This window comes from Lathamus discolor, chromosome 5 (genome assembly GCF_037157495.1).
Source record: "Lathamus discolor isolate bLatDis1 chromosome 5, bLatDis1.hap1, whole genome shotgun sequence".
In the NCBI taxonomy this organism is placed as follows: Eukaryota; Metazoa; Chordata; class Aves; order Psittaciformes; family Psittacidae; genus Lathamus; species Lathamus discolor.
This window is the reverse complement of record NC_088888.1, coordinates 35,667,415-35,682,294: the sequence shown is the minus strand read 5'-3', so window position 1 is coordinate 35,682,294 and position 14,880 is coordinate 35,667,415. Positions and strand designations below refer to the sequence as shown.

General features: G+C 38.6%; 1 protein-coding gene across 3 annotated transcripts in view; it reads left to right on the top strand.

The window, feature by feature from the left end:
- Positions 1 to 14,880, top strand: part of SMOC2 (SPARC related modular calcium binding 2) — a 145,926-nt gene that overhangs the window by 89,574 nt on the left and 41,472 nt on the right. For all 3 annotated transcript variants that reach the window (XM_065680378.1, XM_065680377.1, XM_065680376.1), the window contains exon 8: positions 10,599 to 10,785. In XM_065680378.1, the coding sequence (XP_065536450.1) occupies positions 10,599 to 10,785 (187 nt within the window). The remainder of the gene's footprint in view (positions 1 to 10,598; positions 10,786 to 14,880) is intronic.

Sequence of the window (14,880 nt, the reverse complement as noted above, 5' to 3'; positions counted from 1 at the left end):
TCTGGGTATGCGAGGGACCAAATTTTCTGTTAGTGATCCTTACTGTGTACAGTGGAGTGGTTCCAGTTTACAGGAGCAGAAATTGTAGCCTGGACTTTTCAGTATGATAGGGGTCTTCCATTCTTCAAAAGCATAGGGATGTTTCACTATCACACCATGTTTGACATTATCTAAACTTCAGAGAACTATTCCTTTTTAAAAACAGATATGAAAGTCGGGTGGAACTAGCGTTTTTATTTTTAATTCAGATTGCCCTTGTTTTTCTCCAAAGTTTGAAGTTTCTCCAAAGCCACACCAAGGATTTGGCATTGCTTTTGAAACCAAAGCACAAGCTGAGCTGTTTAACCATGGCCATATGAAGAAAAAAAAAAGAGCTACGTAAAACTATATTAAAAAGTTGGATCTGAAAGAAATAATATTAGAGTGTTCTTACTGGCTTTTATTCTTTTGTGGCTCATCCTCTTTATTGCATACAAAACTTTGCTGAAATCAATAAACAATGTTTTATCTGAATCCTGCACCTCTCCTGTTATGAATATTGACTTCCTACATGCTAAATAGTCCATTTTGGATATACATGTGCTGCGGGGAAAGACCTGGACAGCTTTTAATCTAAGAAGAGCCTTGCATTTGTGCAGGGTTAAAGCAATGCAGTTACCTTTTGACTAGGCTTCATGTTCATGTTGTTTGTTGAATCTCAGACTGAGGACAAGAGTTAATACATTCCGGGAGCAGTGTGACTCAGCAGATGATAGCACTTTACAGTATTTGCTTCTTGCTCTGTTAAAAGACTTCATTGCACAACATGGTTTTTGTAATTAGAGACACGAGCAATAATATGCATACTCATTTTCCACCTGCTTCCTGCCTTCTCTTTGACAAGATGAAGAAAAGCAAGTCAGTATAAAAGTGGCCAATTTTTTATTCATCTGTCATTAATTAACTTTTTAGGGTGCAGATATGCTCTCAGCATGGATAGAAGCTTTATATACTGGAATATTTTAAATCAAGTAGGTTTGAAGGGTGCATATCTGAGAGCCCTGGAGGTGGAACTGTTCTGATCAGTCACTGAAGAGGCAATAGGAATGATGGAAGCATAAAATTTTGCATTATGGCTGTCAAAATAACACTCACTGAAACACTGAGGGAGAGGAGGATTTCTGTTTCAACAGCTTGTTTAATCACTGCATTCCTGCTCAGTGCCAGAGGGCCAAATCTGTACAATTATGTGATGCCCATGCAGTCTGCTGTGGAATAGACAGAGGTGCATATTATATTGACCATTTTGTAAGGTACTCTGAGACGTGTAGAAGGGAACCATATAAACGCAAAACAGTAGTCTCTTATTTCTTGAATACATCTGCATATTTTTTAACTTGCACCTTGGATCATGTTCCTGTAAACCAGACGGAAGCCCTCCTTCCTGCTGGCTTCTGCAACAGTAGTCAGGGTTCTCTCTGTAAGGTGGTTGCAAATGAGTTCATGCTTAGAAAACAAAGTGTAGGTGGAGAGCAGCCACCTCAGGCAGGAGTTAACCAATAAGACTGGAAAACACTGCATGATGCCAACAGCATTAGCAGTGTGGACCAATGGCAGGAACATGTCACAAACTGCAGCCACAGATGCCAGTGTACACTTCTGAAAATAAAATTACTTGCGTGCCTAAGGTCAAGTATCCAAAGTCATATCCAGCACTGATGTAAGTATCTCGGTTTCCGAAATGGTGAACAGAAACAACCCCTGTTTCACTGAGGAGAAGTGCTGGGTTGATAAACATTCCCGTAAACTGGCTGGCTTATTTAAGTGCCAAAGTATGAATTTAGGTACTCCAGTTTGCACATTTTGTTTTGTAATTTTTAGTAGAGCTGTTCAAACAAATACCCTCAGCTCACCTGGCAAAGACTTTCATTTTCACAGCTCTGTGGAAAAAGTGAACTGGCTTTATTTCAAGTAATTATTTAAAAATGAGAGGTTTTTCCACTGGCAGAAGACTAACATTTGCTGGTCAATATACTCATAAAGCAAGAATGGTAGCTTTGCGCAATTTTGTTTAATGAATGAGCCTTTAGATTGCTATAGCAAATTGGCCAGCCAGCCACTGTCTTTGGGAAAAGTCAGTGATTTTCAATTGCTGTAATTTTGGGTGGTGGCTTTCTTGTTTAGTTGGTTTTGCAGTTTCAATGCTATGGCACTCTCTGCTTTGGCAGGATGAGGCAGCCATAGATAGCAATAGGAACTGATATTTCCTCTTAAGTAGGACAAGCAGTTTCCAGCCCATTTGGCAAATAATTGCTTTCAGGTGTATCCTTGCAGGATAGGGCAGTCTTCTGCACAGTATTCTCTCTCATTTTAGGATAACCAAGTTAGCAAAGTTGAGCAAGAGCACCTGGAGATGATAACCTATCTTCTTTTCAGTTTGCAATGAGTAATTGCAATCTAGGCGATTGTCCATGGCTCATTGAGTAAAAGGGGATGAGGGACCTCATTTCCTCAGGTTTTTCACTCTCCTTATGAAGACTGTTGCCATGTGATTGACCAGCTGGCTTAAAAGAACTTTTGATTTGTGTTAAGGTTGCATTCAAAGATCTGTTGTAGAAGGCAGGATGTAAACTTGGTCTTTGGATCAAGTCTGGCTAATGCAATCCCCTTTGCAAAGGCTTGCTGCCACTTCCTGACATTGCTGTTAATGATTTAACAAAAATGTGCTACTCTTGGTTCACTGCTCTCACACATTTCATAGATGGTATAATAAACGTTTGAATCAGGATGTTTAGGATATACATTTTGGCTCTAATGCAAAATGCATATTTGAAATAACTCAGATTTATAGTCTATTTTTCTCTGTCATTTATCTACAGCAGGAGTAAATGCTAATACTTAACCATTTAAAGCCAGATTCTGTCATGCTTGTAGATGGAAGACTAGATTCTTTGTGAGTGAGTGGACAGACCTCACACTACTGTTCTACTTAATTTAAATAACAATGGCAAAATATAGAGTTATATTTTGTTTAAAAACAGCAGCTAATTTGACTCCTCATAATCTGTACAATGGCAGTGGGAGAATTCAGTGAAGGAGAAAAAAGATTATAAATTAATAATTAAGTAATTGAAATTATCAATAAGTAAGGAGGAGAAGTTTGAATATTTACATAATATTCCTTATCTCTAACTAATAAGTTGGGCTAAAAATTAAACAAACAAGCAAGCAAGCAAACAAACAATGCCAAAATAGCAGGATTTTGAGGTAATACAGTTAATTTTCTTTTACAGTGTTGTGGTTACAATTGTTCTCATGGTACTCCTAGTGTCTCAATTTCTAAGAAAAAGAAAAAATTGCAGAGGTATGTGTAAAACCTTTTCTAAACCAGAAACTCTTTTCAAAAGCTCCAGTAGACAAGTGGGTTTGGATTTTAGTTAAAGAGCAAGTCATCTTATTTTCATGTGACATATTTGTCTTGTGGGATCACTAACTTGTCTGTTGATGGAACCAGAATTTGTGTGTTGCAGAAATCCTGATTTGATATAGTGCTACTTGCCTGCTTAAACCCAGGGTAAGAGTTGAGAAAATCATGGTGTATACACATAGATTAGATTGGTTGTTATCATATTCTTTTCAGGTAAGCTAAATGGGGGCTGGTGGTCTCTGTGGTTTAGATCTCTGTTTTCATGGGCTTAGTGCTTTTCCAGATGGTTCTCCTTGAGTATTGCAATGCCTTTGCATACAAGCCTACATAGATAAATGAGAGCATTTGTCTGTGATTTATCCTGCTTTGTTCAGTGGAGTAAACTACATAAATTAATTTTTAGGGCTGCGTTGAAGCCATGAGCTTTGTGTTTAGCCACAATAATTCACCCAAGCTCTAGAAGTGCAAAATAGCGATCAGCTGTACATTGAGAACATTTTGCAAATGCACACAAGGGGCCTGAAATATTTTGTTCCAACAAATTTTCACAAACAAGGAAAAATATGGGTAGGAATGTTGCCAGCTTTCTCCAGGCCTTAAGAACCCTCATGCTGATGCATATCCAAACCTAATGTAAATCAAAACATGTGGTGCCACATGAGTATTAATAGTGTAATTTAGTCTTAGGTTTTCATTGCCATCTTGATGTTGGGGCTAAGGTTGAGTGTTTATTAATGTTACCTATTCCTTACAATCAGTATTTGGTCTATGAGCAAATGTTAGCCTTAATTGCAAACATACTTGCATGTGAAAATGTCCAGCTGAGGTCTGATGTATTGTCCATTGAATTTAGTGGGTATTTCGCCGTGGATTTCTGCCGGGGGAAGATTGGGCCACATAAATACTTTTTATTTGATTTTAGGTTAATGAATAGTCTTTATAGAAGTTAGCCACATGAGCACATGAATTCCTGCATTTGTTTATAGCCTTGAGCTGCATTTAATTTCTGTTAGAGTTGAGTTTATTTGAAACTGTCAAGAGAGGGCAGGCAGACAAATTCTTGTAAGAACAGGTCTTCTTAAGAAAGATTGATGTGAGATGCCCGTACAGTGGCCATGAAGGATGAGGAGAAATAACTTTGTTTACATAAAAACTATAAAGTTGGCATTTTAAACTGCATTATATCAAAACATCTACTTCAGAGAAGGAATCTGCTATGCTAGAGAAGGTCTAAATGAAAGCTGGAAACCCTTAAAGAATAGGTAGCCATAGAGTTAACACCTTTCCTTCACTAGAATGAAATAATTTAAGGACAATTTTTGCCATTTGTATTGGTTTGTAGCAGGAGTAGACATGGTGGATTCTGGGTGATGACATGGGTCAGCTACAGATAAAGAACCTGCTAATTTGCCTTGAAGATGCATATTTGCTGGTTAGGAATAACAGAGCACTATTGTAATGGATCATTTTGCCATCCAGTCAAGGTACAGTCTTCTGCAGGGAGAGCATAGCTTGAATAGAAATTATCCTACTTCCCACTGCCTTTCTAAAGTGAACATTTTGGTCATATGTGGAAATACAATTTGGTGTAATGTAAGTGGAAATCCATTCAATGAAATTTGAAGACTATGAAAACTAGTTCAAAATATAAAAACGTATTGGAATCAGTTTTCTTGAAGCCTGTTAACTGCACTGGTTCAAGGAGGGTTCATCCTAAGCAAACGGATCAAATTCTTTTCCCTGTGAGATGTGAACTCATTGGAACATTGTATGGGTGACAATAGGATGACTATTTATGCATCCTAATTATTATGGTTGTGGAATAAACTAGCACAAAACTTGTGTAATTAAGTATTTGAAGTGTTCTAAAGAGGTGCCTAAATTAGGCTTATTAACTAGGACAGACAGATGATTTGATTAACAGAAATTGTCATAGAATTTAAGTCCCTACATACTGAAATTTGGACATGAATATATGCTGTCTATATCCTCTCAGAAACATGAAGCAACTGCAATATTAACTGTCTCTAATGTTACACTGCACTCCTAGATCATGTGTATCACTTTTTGGAGTATTTTTGTTCACAGGTTTCTTGTTACCTGCTTTCTATAGACGACATTGAGCTTCAAGTCCTAATAAAAAATCCCTTTACCCTGGAAACCAGTATGTCTAAATTGTCCTTTCATGGCCCATTATGATAATGAGGAAAGGAGAGAGCAGGAACCAACTGAAACCAAATTTTCTTGGAATGGATTCTGTTTGTCATATACACATTGTAGGGTTAAGAAAATTGGAGGAAAATGTTTGTATAGTGGCAGGAAATGTTAAAGTAGCATACAGATGCCTTTGTAATTTTATGCAGATTTGGCAACTTGTTTCTGCATAACATACTGAAATTTAGACATACATATAGTGATTTACATTCAAGCAAAAAAAAAAAAAAAAGCCTCCCATATTGTTTGTAATCATGAAATTCCATATGTTGGGAGAAGCTGTGATAAGACACAATGCAACAACTGCCAGAATTTCTGAAAGAAGGGAATAAAACATCTCCTGTTACAAGACCAACAAGGTGATAATCATAACTTACATAGTAAGTGATCAGCGGTTTAGATGTGCTACAAACAAATGCACAGTTACGTAGTTTCTTCAGAATGACTTTCCCAGAAGAGCCTCCTCTTTTTTCCTCTCTGACACCCCCATGTAAACATTAATTAACAGTCTAAGTAACACATCAGAGATGAATAAATGGAGTCTTTCACAAATAAAGATTTACGGTGTTATAAAGTACTACTACTGAGGTATTTTTCTGTTCATGTAAAATAACTTAATTCATTGAAATCCAGACTGTTTTCTTAAGGATAACTGGCAACAAGAATTGGCTGAAGATTTTATAAGAAACATGAAACTTATCCACAGAGTTTGTCATTAGCTTGAGTATCTTTTACACTGACAAAAAGATGCAACATTTTAGCTGATTGTTTTCAGTGGATGAAGGCATCTTGAACCAGAACAGGAAAAGTATATTTAGTAACTACTTTTAAACTGTAAAGGGAAGAAATAGAATAGCAATATGACATAGGAAGTTCAATGTACATTACATTTAATCAGGTTTTGAAACTCAGTTGTGAGCAGCAGTTTTACTTAATCATTCAGAAAGTCTTTGTTCAGAGTAAGTCGTAGGGTGGTGCAAAGGCTTTTGGTGTAAAATTGGGCAAAAAGGTATATTTGATTACATGACAGATGTGTGTGTTGAATCACTTACGAACCTGGAATAAAATAGAGTTTTGTATAGAAACTGCAAGAAGGTTTATCAACCTGAAATTAAGGATCCCGAGTCGTAGTGTGGCTGGCTAACATTGTAGACTATGTGGAAGGGATTTTTCAGCCATCTAATCATTTTACTGAATTAAGATGCTTGGAAAAGCATCCACTTTTTCCAGCAAGATCAAACTGAAGGAACTAAGTGAAATAATAACAGCATAAGCATACACCCTGAAAAGAAGCTAGAATGTCAGTGCTTTTCTCTTTCCAGAATGTGTGTTATTGTAGCAACTCATTCCATAGAAAATTTGATGCTTTTTAATGATTAAGGTATTTATCCTACTTGTATTGTGGCACACATCTTATTCTGTACTGTTCATTTTATGAACTTCTGGTATCCATCTGTTATGGTTCCAGATCTTTGTTGATATTAGATTGTTTGGAGAAACTCTCAGACATTTTCTAGGTTAATGACATTTATCACTGGTTCTGGCAAATGAATGTTTGTTGACCATGACTCTTCTGACATTACAAAGGCAATTATTTTTGGTATGGTAGTGCTGTGATAAGAGCTCTTAGTCATCACAGAGCTACAGTCGCATCTTTTCAGTACTCCTGTTGTAAATAATTGAAAGAGAAGTGTGAAAGGGAGTGAATGGTTCCCTCAGAGAGGAAATTACAAAGACTAACACTCTGGTTCTGGGAACAGCAGGCAACATAGTAGGTAAGCCTGATAGCTGATCTGAAGCTTGTTAGCCATTCTGTAGGGCAAGAAAATAATACATTTTTATGCACTTTTGGTGAATAAAATGGATGAACAGGGTTCAGCAGATTTGTAATGAAGCTCAGTCATTTGGCACACAGTGACCTGACAGATTCAGTGACCAGTCCATTACACTAATTTATATTTTTTCCAATTTGTAAAAAATAATTTATATTTTATCCAACACCTAATTTAGGACTAATAATAAATTCCTCCTCTTGTTACAAATTTACATTCGTAAGGGAAGAGTAAGAGATTAAAGGTTCCAACAAGATGAACATCCTCCTTGAAAATATCATAGTTTCTTTTATATATGGGGTTTTCCTTGCCTTGAATGCCTCTGCTGATGCTGCTCTTCAAAGACAGACTTTTCATCACTACAGTCCTCCCAGGTACAGGAGTTTTACCTTGGTGTTTTGTATGACTCCTGGGCTTTTTGATCTGTTTTTCATACACTTATGCAATTAAGAACATTCTTTTTAATCTTTAAACCACCCTTTGATTGCTGTTACTGGCTGTCCTGTTTCCAATCTCACTTGTAATGTTAAGTTCCATGGGTTTTCTGACTGTTCCTACTAAATGTAAGCTACATTTGCAACCCTCCTTTAACATCTCTGCCACAATACTGCTTTTTCTGTACCTCTAGAACTTCAAACCAGACATATGGGAAAAAAAGGACCAGAACCAGCCTGACCTAGCGCAAGAGAGAAATTTCTAGCTTGAGCAGCACCTTGCAGAAAACTTTGCCTAGGCAAGTCAATCAAGAGAGTAAAGACAATTTAGCTAGATCTGTAACACCTGCTCTAAAATCACCCCATCACACATGTCTGCGCTGGCCCTCAACTCCAGTGGTTTTGAGTCAGCAGCTCAGTCTTTCTCTGGTTGTTTCGATCCGCGGAAACTAGAGGTTCCAAGAAATTAGGTGGTGTAGCTTATGAAAGCAGCTGAACAGTCTGTATCTGCTTCTGCCCTGGGAATTCTCCACCGCAGCCCCTCCATGCTGTTACATTTTGTCTGTCTGGATGACCTGACTGTCTAGTCTCTGTATACCAATGTATTTTCTAAACAAAGCTGAGAGCACAAAAATGGATTGCTCCTCTGGGTTTATGAGAGATAATAATACCTGCACATCTGCCAGACTGTTGCTAGTTACAAGGATGTAAAATGAGAGAAGGTCGCAGTAGCTAAGGGAATGTTCCCAAGGTTTATCAGTCTGAAAGAGAAGAGAATTCAGTGGAGTTTAAGGAGGAGTAATGATTTCCACCCTCTCACTGCAGCTGCTTCACCCCATTTGCTCCTTTTTGCTTGGTTATATATAAAACATAAGAAGTGAACAACTAAGACAGCTGATGTATTTTCCAGGGTTGTCATACCTTGTAACTTGATAATCATCATAATCCTGATTCAGCAAGGGGAAGATTTATTTTGGTTACTTGAAGAGGGTGACAGATTTCTAATTCGTGAAACCATAGCTATTTCTGTGAAGGTTTTAACATGCAAATAATTACCTACTTCCCTTTTTAAAGGATTCTTTCTGTCCTCACTACACTGTTTTACTGCATACAGTTTATTATCTAAACACTGGTGCTTTGAGAGCTATTCAGTCTCAGTTTGTCAGCGGGTGGATCAAGAGAGAAACATGCAAAATCAGTTTAGCTGTTCTGCTCAAATACTGTGTGAAACAAAAGAGGAAAAGAAAAAAAATCAACCAAAGAACTGAAAAAGCACGCTCAGTCTGTGTCTTGTGATCCTGCTAGCAAGTGATAGCTTGTTTCTTAAACCTTTTACGTGGACTGGAACAAAACACACTGTTTTGGAAAGCAGGGTATTGCATCGATGGAATTTTTTGCCATTTAAACTATGAAGGTGTTTAACTTCCTGCCACCTTTTCAGAAGACTTACCGGTTTTGGTATTCCGCTTTAGCAAAAAGCTGGCAAGGAGCAGTAGCATTCTGGACATAACTAAAACTTTGTGTTAGGTTTTGTCTACAATTTGCAAAGCGTTTTCTGAACCTTGTGGATAAAGTGTAAATGAGATTAGATTGAAGCTGAAATTCATTACAGATGCACTAGAAAATCCGGTCAGGATTCAACTTATCCTTCTGTTGGTTAACAGTGAAAAATCAAGATGTGTGACAGATTCAGAGAATAAGTATGCTACTAGTCTTTGGCTGAGGAGAAGCTTTTATTGATTGAAATTCTAGTAACTTGAAATTTTTCTGTCAATAATGTGTCTGTAGAGTGCTTAACCTTCTTGTTTTTCAAATATTTAATTTTGTTCACTGAGTTAATTTGGGAATTAGACAAAAGCTGTTTTATTAAACTATATAAATTTCACATGATAGGAGACTGACTTTAAGGTTCCTGAAGAAATAATGGCTTGAGTAAATAGACTGAGTGATTTGTTATGGCTGCAGTGCCATGTATACCAGTTAGTAGTGATCAGAACCTCCTCAGCAGAGGATTTCTTTTTCCACTTGGTGTGAAGTGACTGGCATTCTCAGGCCCTGGCGTTTCTGCTCTTTGCCTCCTGATTCCTAGTTTCACATAAAGGCTAGGGATGTGTAGTTATGTAAAGTTTTCTAATATCCAGAAGAGATCTGGGACATATTGTTAATGCAGATATAAAAAATATTGCTTTTTCTCATGGGTCTTTGGTCTCTAGAGCAAATTATACATCACCACTACCAGAATTGCCAGAAAAGAAGCGGAAGGCTTTTCTCACGGTATTAAGATATTGTTCCAAAACTAGAAAGAGCAGAAAATAAATACCTAAATGACTGTCTAGATGAGTTCATGTAAGGAATTCTATGAAATTGGATTTTTTTCTGTTCCCTTGGAAAACCGTCGGTGGTTTAGGGGCTGTGGAGTAGGTGAGGATGTTTTTTAAGGTGGCAGGGAAGGTATTTGGGTAACAATAGTTTATACGTAGTATGGGAAACAGGGTGCCCAGGTGTTATTAAGGCTGTATTATGAAGCAGCTGTATGAAAAGGAAGCCGAAGTTTCTGACAGTAGACAGCATAAACCAATGTAGCTGTTATTTGAGCTGTAGTGAGCCTCTTAAAATTCAGTCTTTAAAAGCGAAGTAAAAAAACGTGTTTGATAAATCTAGCAAACCCTTTCCGTATACCTTCATCAGTATTTTTTCTTTTCCTTCCAAAAGCATCATCATGTGATCAAGAACTTCAGTCAGCCCTGGAGGAAGCTAAACAACCCCAGAAAGACAATGTGTTCATTCCAGAGTGTGCTCAGGGCGGCCTCTACAAACCAGTGCAGTGCCATCCTTCCACAGGCTATTGCTGGTGTGTGCTGGTGGATACTGGGCGTCCCATCCCTGGTACATCAACCAGGTAAGTAAATACACATTCATTGCTCTAAATTTGTAGTGAGAAGATGCCTTAGTGTGCATGTACTAACTAGCATGTAGATTTCTATTGCTGGTGGCATTATGGTTTTCTTCCACTATGAAGTGAAATACATATATAAGAGATATCAAAAGTTAAGGACATGTGCCCACACTTTCACTGCAATGTCACAGGCAGTTTGCTTCCCTAGTCCTTTTATTGTGTCCTGAGAAGCCAAGACTTGGAGGAGATGAGTAAGCCCAGAGGAAACCTCACACTCCTTAGCTTGAACGTAGATGAACTAAGTAAGATGGTCTATAACAGAAACCATGTCCAACCTCAGAAACATACAGTTATTTTTCCAGCATCCTCCTCAACTATTTCATATGACTGTTTTTGATGGAACGATTGCTTGAGAACCCATAAAGGGGAAATATCATTTTAGTGTGTTATTAATAGAAGCTTGAAGTTAAGTCATCTCAGCTGAGCCGGATACATGGTAAAGTGTTGTTAGCCACATAGAGCAGATGCAGGCAATGCAAGTATCAGGTTCCAAAGGGTGTTATTTAGGCTGGTTATTGAGGTTTGGCCCTTGTAGAAATGCTATAGAAGCTCATGTAAAGCTGGTGAGCAGTATGGGTATCTTGATGCAATCATAAATATTTTCAAGCTTAAGCAAAATGTTTTTTTATAATTTGCATAGGGTTTGTGAAGAAACATTATAAGCCACTTGCCGTAAAGTATTATATTCTTGGGGAGTGTTTTTCACGTATTCTTCAAGTGCTGATTTAATGACTGCTGCTTATGCCATATTCTAGACCATGCCAACTACAGTACCAGCTGAAGTGAGCCTGACTCAAAGTTACTGTCGATCTGCTGTTTCTGGCAAGTTGAGATCCATAAACTGTCAAAAGAGAATAATTTAAATTTGATCCTGAAACTGTAGGGTCACTGTGCATATTGTGTAAGGACCTAGACATGTCCTCTAGAGATTCCAGAGGCTTCTTTTGTTGCTAGTCCTCCATTCTCCACCTCTAGGTTTGTTCACTGATTCTAATTTTTAGTGCTAATCCTTCTTTGAATTATACTTTAAATCATTTTATGGAACCTATTCTCTAATTTGAGTCCAAATCCAGTTGTTTGGTCTCCATCCTGTGCTGATGCAGGGGATTAATCTTCCCCAGGTGTGGGATTTTTGTGTTTGCCTTTTCTTAACGTTATAAGATTCCCTCCAACCCATTTGTCCAGCCTGCCGAGGTCTCTCTGAATGGCAGCACTACCCTCTGATGTATCAGCAGCTCCTCCCAGTGTTGTATCATCTGCAAACTTGCTACAGTTTTCCTCTGTTCAAGGATTCTGGCCATTAACGAATAGGCTAAACAGTCCTGGCTCTAGTATTGAACTCTGGGGCACTTCACTGGGGACTGGCTTTGAGCTGAAATTTTTGCCGCTAATCCCAATTCTTTGAGACTGCAGTTCAGCCAGTTTTCAGCACACTTCAATGTTCATTTATCTAGTACATACTTCAGCAGTTTGTCTTTGAGAATGTAATCAGAGACAGTGTTAAAACCCATGCTAAAATTAAGATGACATCTGCTTATCTCTTTTTATCCAATGTGCCAGCCATCTCATCATAGAAGGCTTGCAGGGCCAAGCATGATTTCCTCTCCATAAATCCATGCTGACTACTCTCAATCACCTTCTTTGTCACCTCATATGTCTTGAAATAGCTTCTAGGAAGATTTGCTTCATCACCTTGCAGCTCGCTTTCCTATTTGTGTGCATAGTGTGCATGCAGTGTGTGGCATTTTGGCTTCTACTGTCATACAAACTAGAATCCTAAATCTTCACAATCCCTAATGAATTACCTATGGATCTAGAATCAGTTTCCATCTTCTTTTTTTCCTGTTTGGTCTGCTGGCCTCTTCTGTTAGGCAACTACACAGCCACTCAGCTACGGAGAAGAGGTGTCGGGGAGGTCTTTCACTGTGCTGCAACTTTGGTCTCCAGAGTTGGAAGGCCAGCAAATTGGATTCAGTAATTTCATGCGTATGGTTTAGACACAAATTTTGCTTTTCTGAGAGTGCTCTGCCTGGTGGTTATTACTCAAAAGATCAATTGCTGTGGTATTATAGAATCATAAAATAGTTAGGGTTGGAAAGGACCTCAAGATCATCTAGCTCCAACCTCCCTGCCATGGGCAGGGACACCTCACACTAAACTATGTCACCCAAGGCTCTGTCCAACCTGGCCTTGAACACTGACAGGGATAGATCATTCACAACTTCCCTGGGCAACCCATTCCAGTGCCTCACCACCCTAACAGGAAAAAAATTCCTCCTTATATCCAATCTAAACTTCCCCTGTTTAAGTTTGAACTCGTTACCCCTTGTCCTATCACTACAGCCCCTAATGAAGAGTCCCTCCCCACCATCCTTATAAGGCCCCTTCAGGTACTGGAAGGCTGCTATGAGGTCTCCATGCAGCCTTCTCTTCTCCAGGCTGAACAGCCCCAACTTCCTCAGCCTGTCTTCATACGGGAGGTGCTCCAGGCCCCTGATCATCCTCGTGGCCTTCCTCTGGACTTGTTCCAACAGTTCCATGTCCTTTTTATGTTGAGGACACCAGAACTGCACACAATACTCCAGGTGAGGTCTCATGAGAGCAGAGTAGAGGGGCAGGATCACCTCCTTCGACCTGCTGGTCATGCTCCTTTTGATCCAGCCCAGGCTGGCTTTCTGGGCTGCAAGCACACACTGCCTTGACCATTTCTAATTTGTTCAGCTTTACTGGACTTAATGGGCAGTTCTCCATGGAGCTCTAAGGAAGTAGTGTTTAGTAATGTCCCTGGAGAGGACATTTCTGAGCACAGATGGGTAAGCAGAGTACTGAATTTTAAGTTTCATACTAAGTAAAGAATGACTGGTGTATTTAGGAATCTGGTAAACAAGCAGGTGGGATTACTGCCTGGAGTTTAAAAGGATAGTCTAGACCTCATTTCTGAGAAAGATGTAGGTGGGCTGGAATCCCTACTTTTTTTTTTCCTCCCCTGTATTGGTAAACATTTTTTTATTATTATTATTATTTTCCATCTGGCAGAGGGAAGGGGGTCAGAATATGGTAAGGATGCAGTTGTCTATTTGTAATTCTTTCTCACAGAGTGAAAAGAGTGAACATGTGTGTCTTTCATCGTTTAAAAAACCAGATGCTCATGAAAAATGGTGTATGCTATCTTTCAGCTTCCAATTGCCAGATACATATTGGAAGAGTAGCTGTTAAAATGCTGCTGCAGGAATCAATGGCATTAGTATTCCTGGTAGCAAGATGGATGCATTCAATCCTGGAATCTCTGTTGGGCAAATCTGGATCATACCATTAGGGGACAACAGAGAAAGGACAGGCAGATTCGGGAAGCTGTAGCTAGAATAGCATAGAATTTTAGATGTTGTTGATTTTTAATACATCTATAAGGATGAAATTTGTTATATCAGCAGACTGTGAATACCACAATAAATAAATAGTAGTTGCAAAATGAAGGGAAGTTATTAATGTTCATTTACCTTCTAATGTCCCATCATCTGAAAAAAGATAAATAATTTGTTAGTGAAAGCATTCAAGGGCAAAAAAATATAATCTCATTCTAGAGTTAAAATAAAGATATGTGAATGAAGAACCACTGTAGGACATTCATGACAGTAAAATACACAAGAAAAAGGTGAAATTGTGGTATAAAGCTGGAAACATCTGTGTGACTAAAAGTAGATAATGCATTTAAAGTGTACAATCAACCATTATGCCAAATCTATCAGTATGGTCCTCACCAGCTGACTCTCAATGCCTCTTGAACATCACAGTGTGACTCTCAGCCTTTTTTGCTTAGCAGAGCCATGAGTCTGTGCTCTCATATGTGACTTTTTAGCAGCTAGGATCATGGGCAATGCAATCTCCAATCCACCTCCACAGGAAACTCTAAACTTAAAAAAGTATATAAATCAGCTGTTTCATGAGGCTGCTGACGCTGTAGAATCCCTGTGAAAGCCTCCATCCCCTACTGCTTTGTACACCTCAGTAAATCTCAGTGCTTCCAAGCAGACTGCTCAG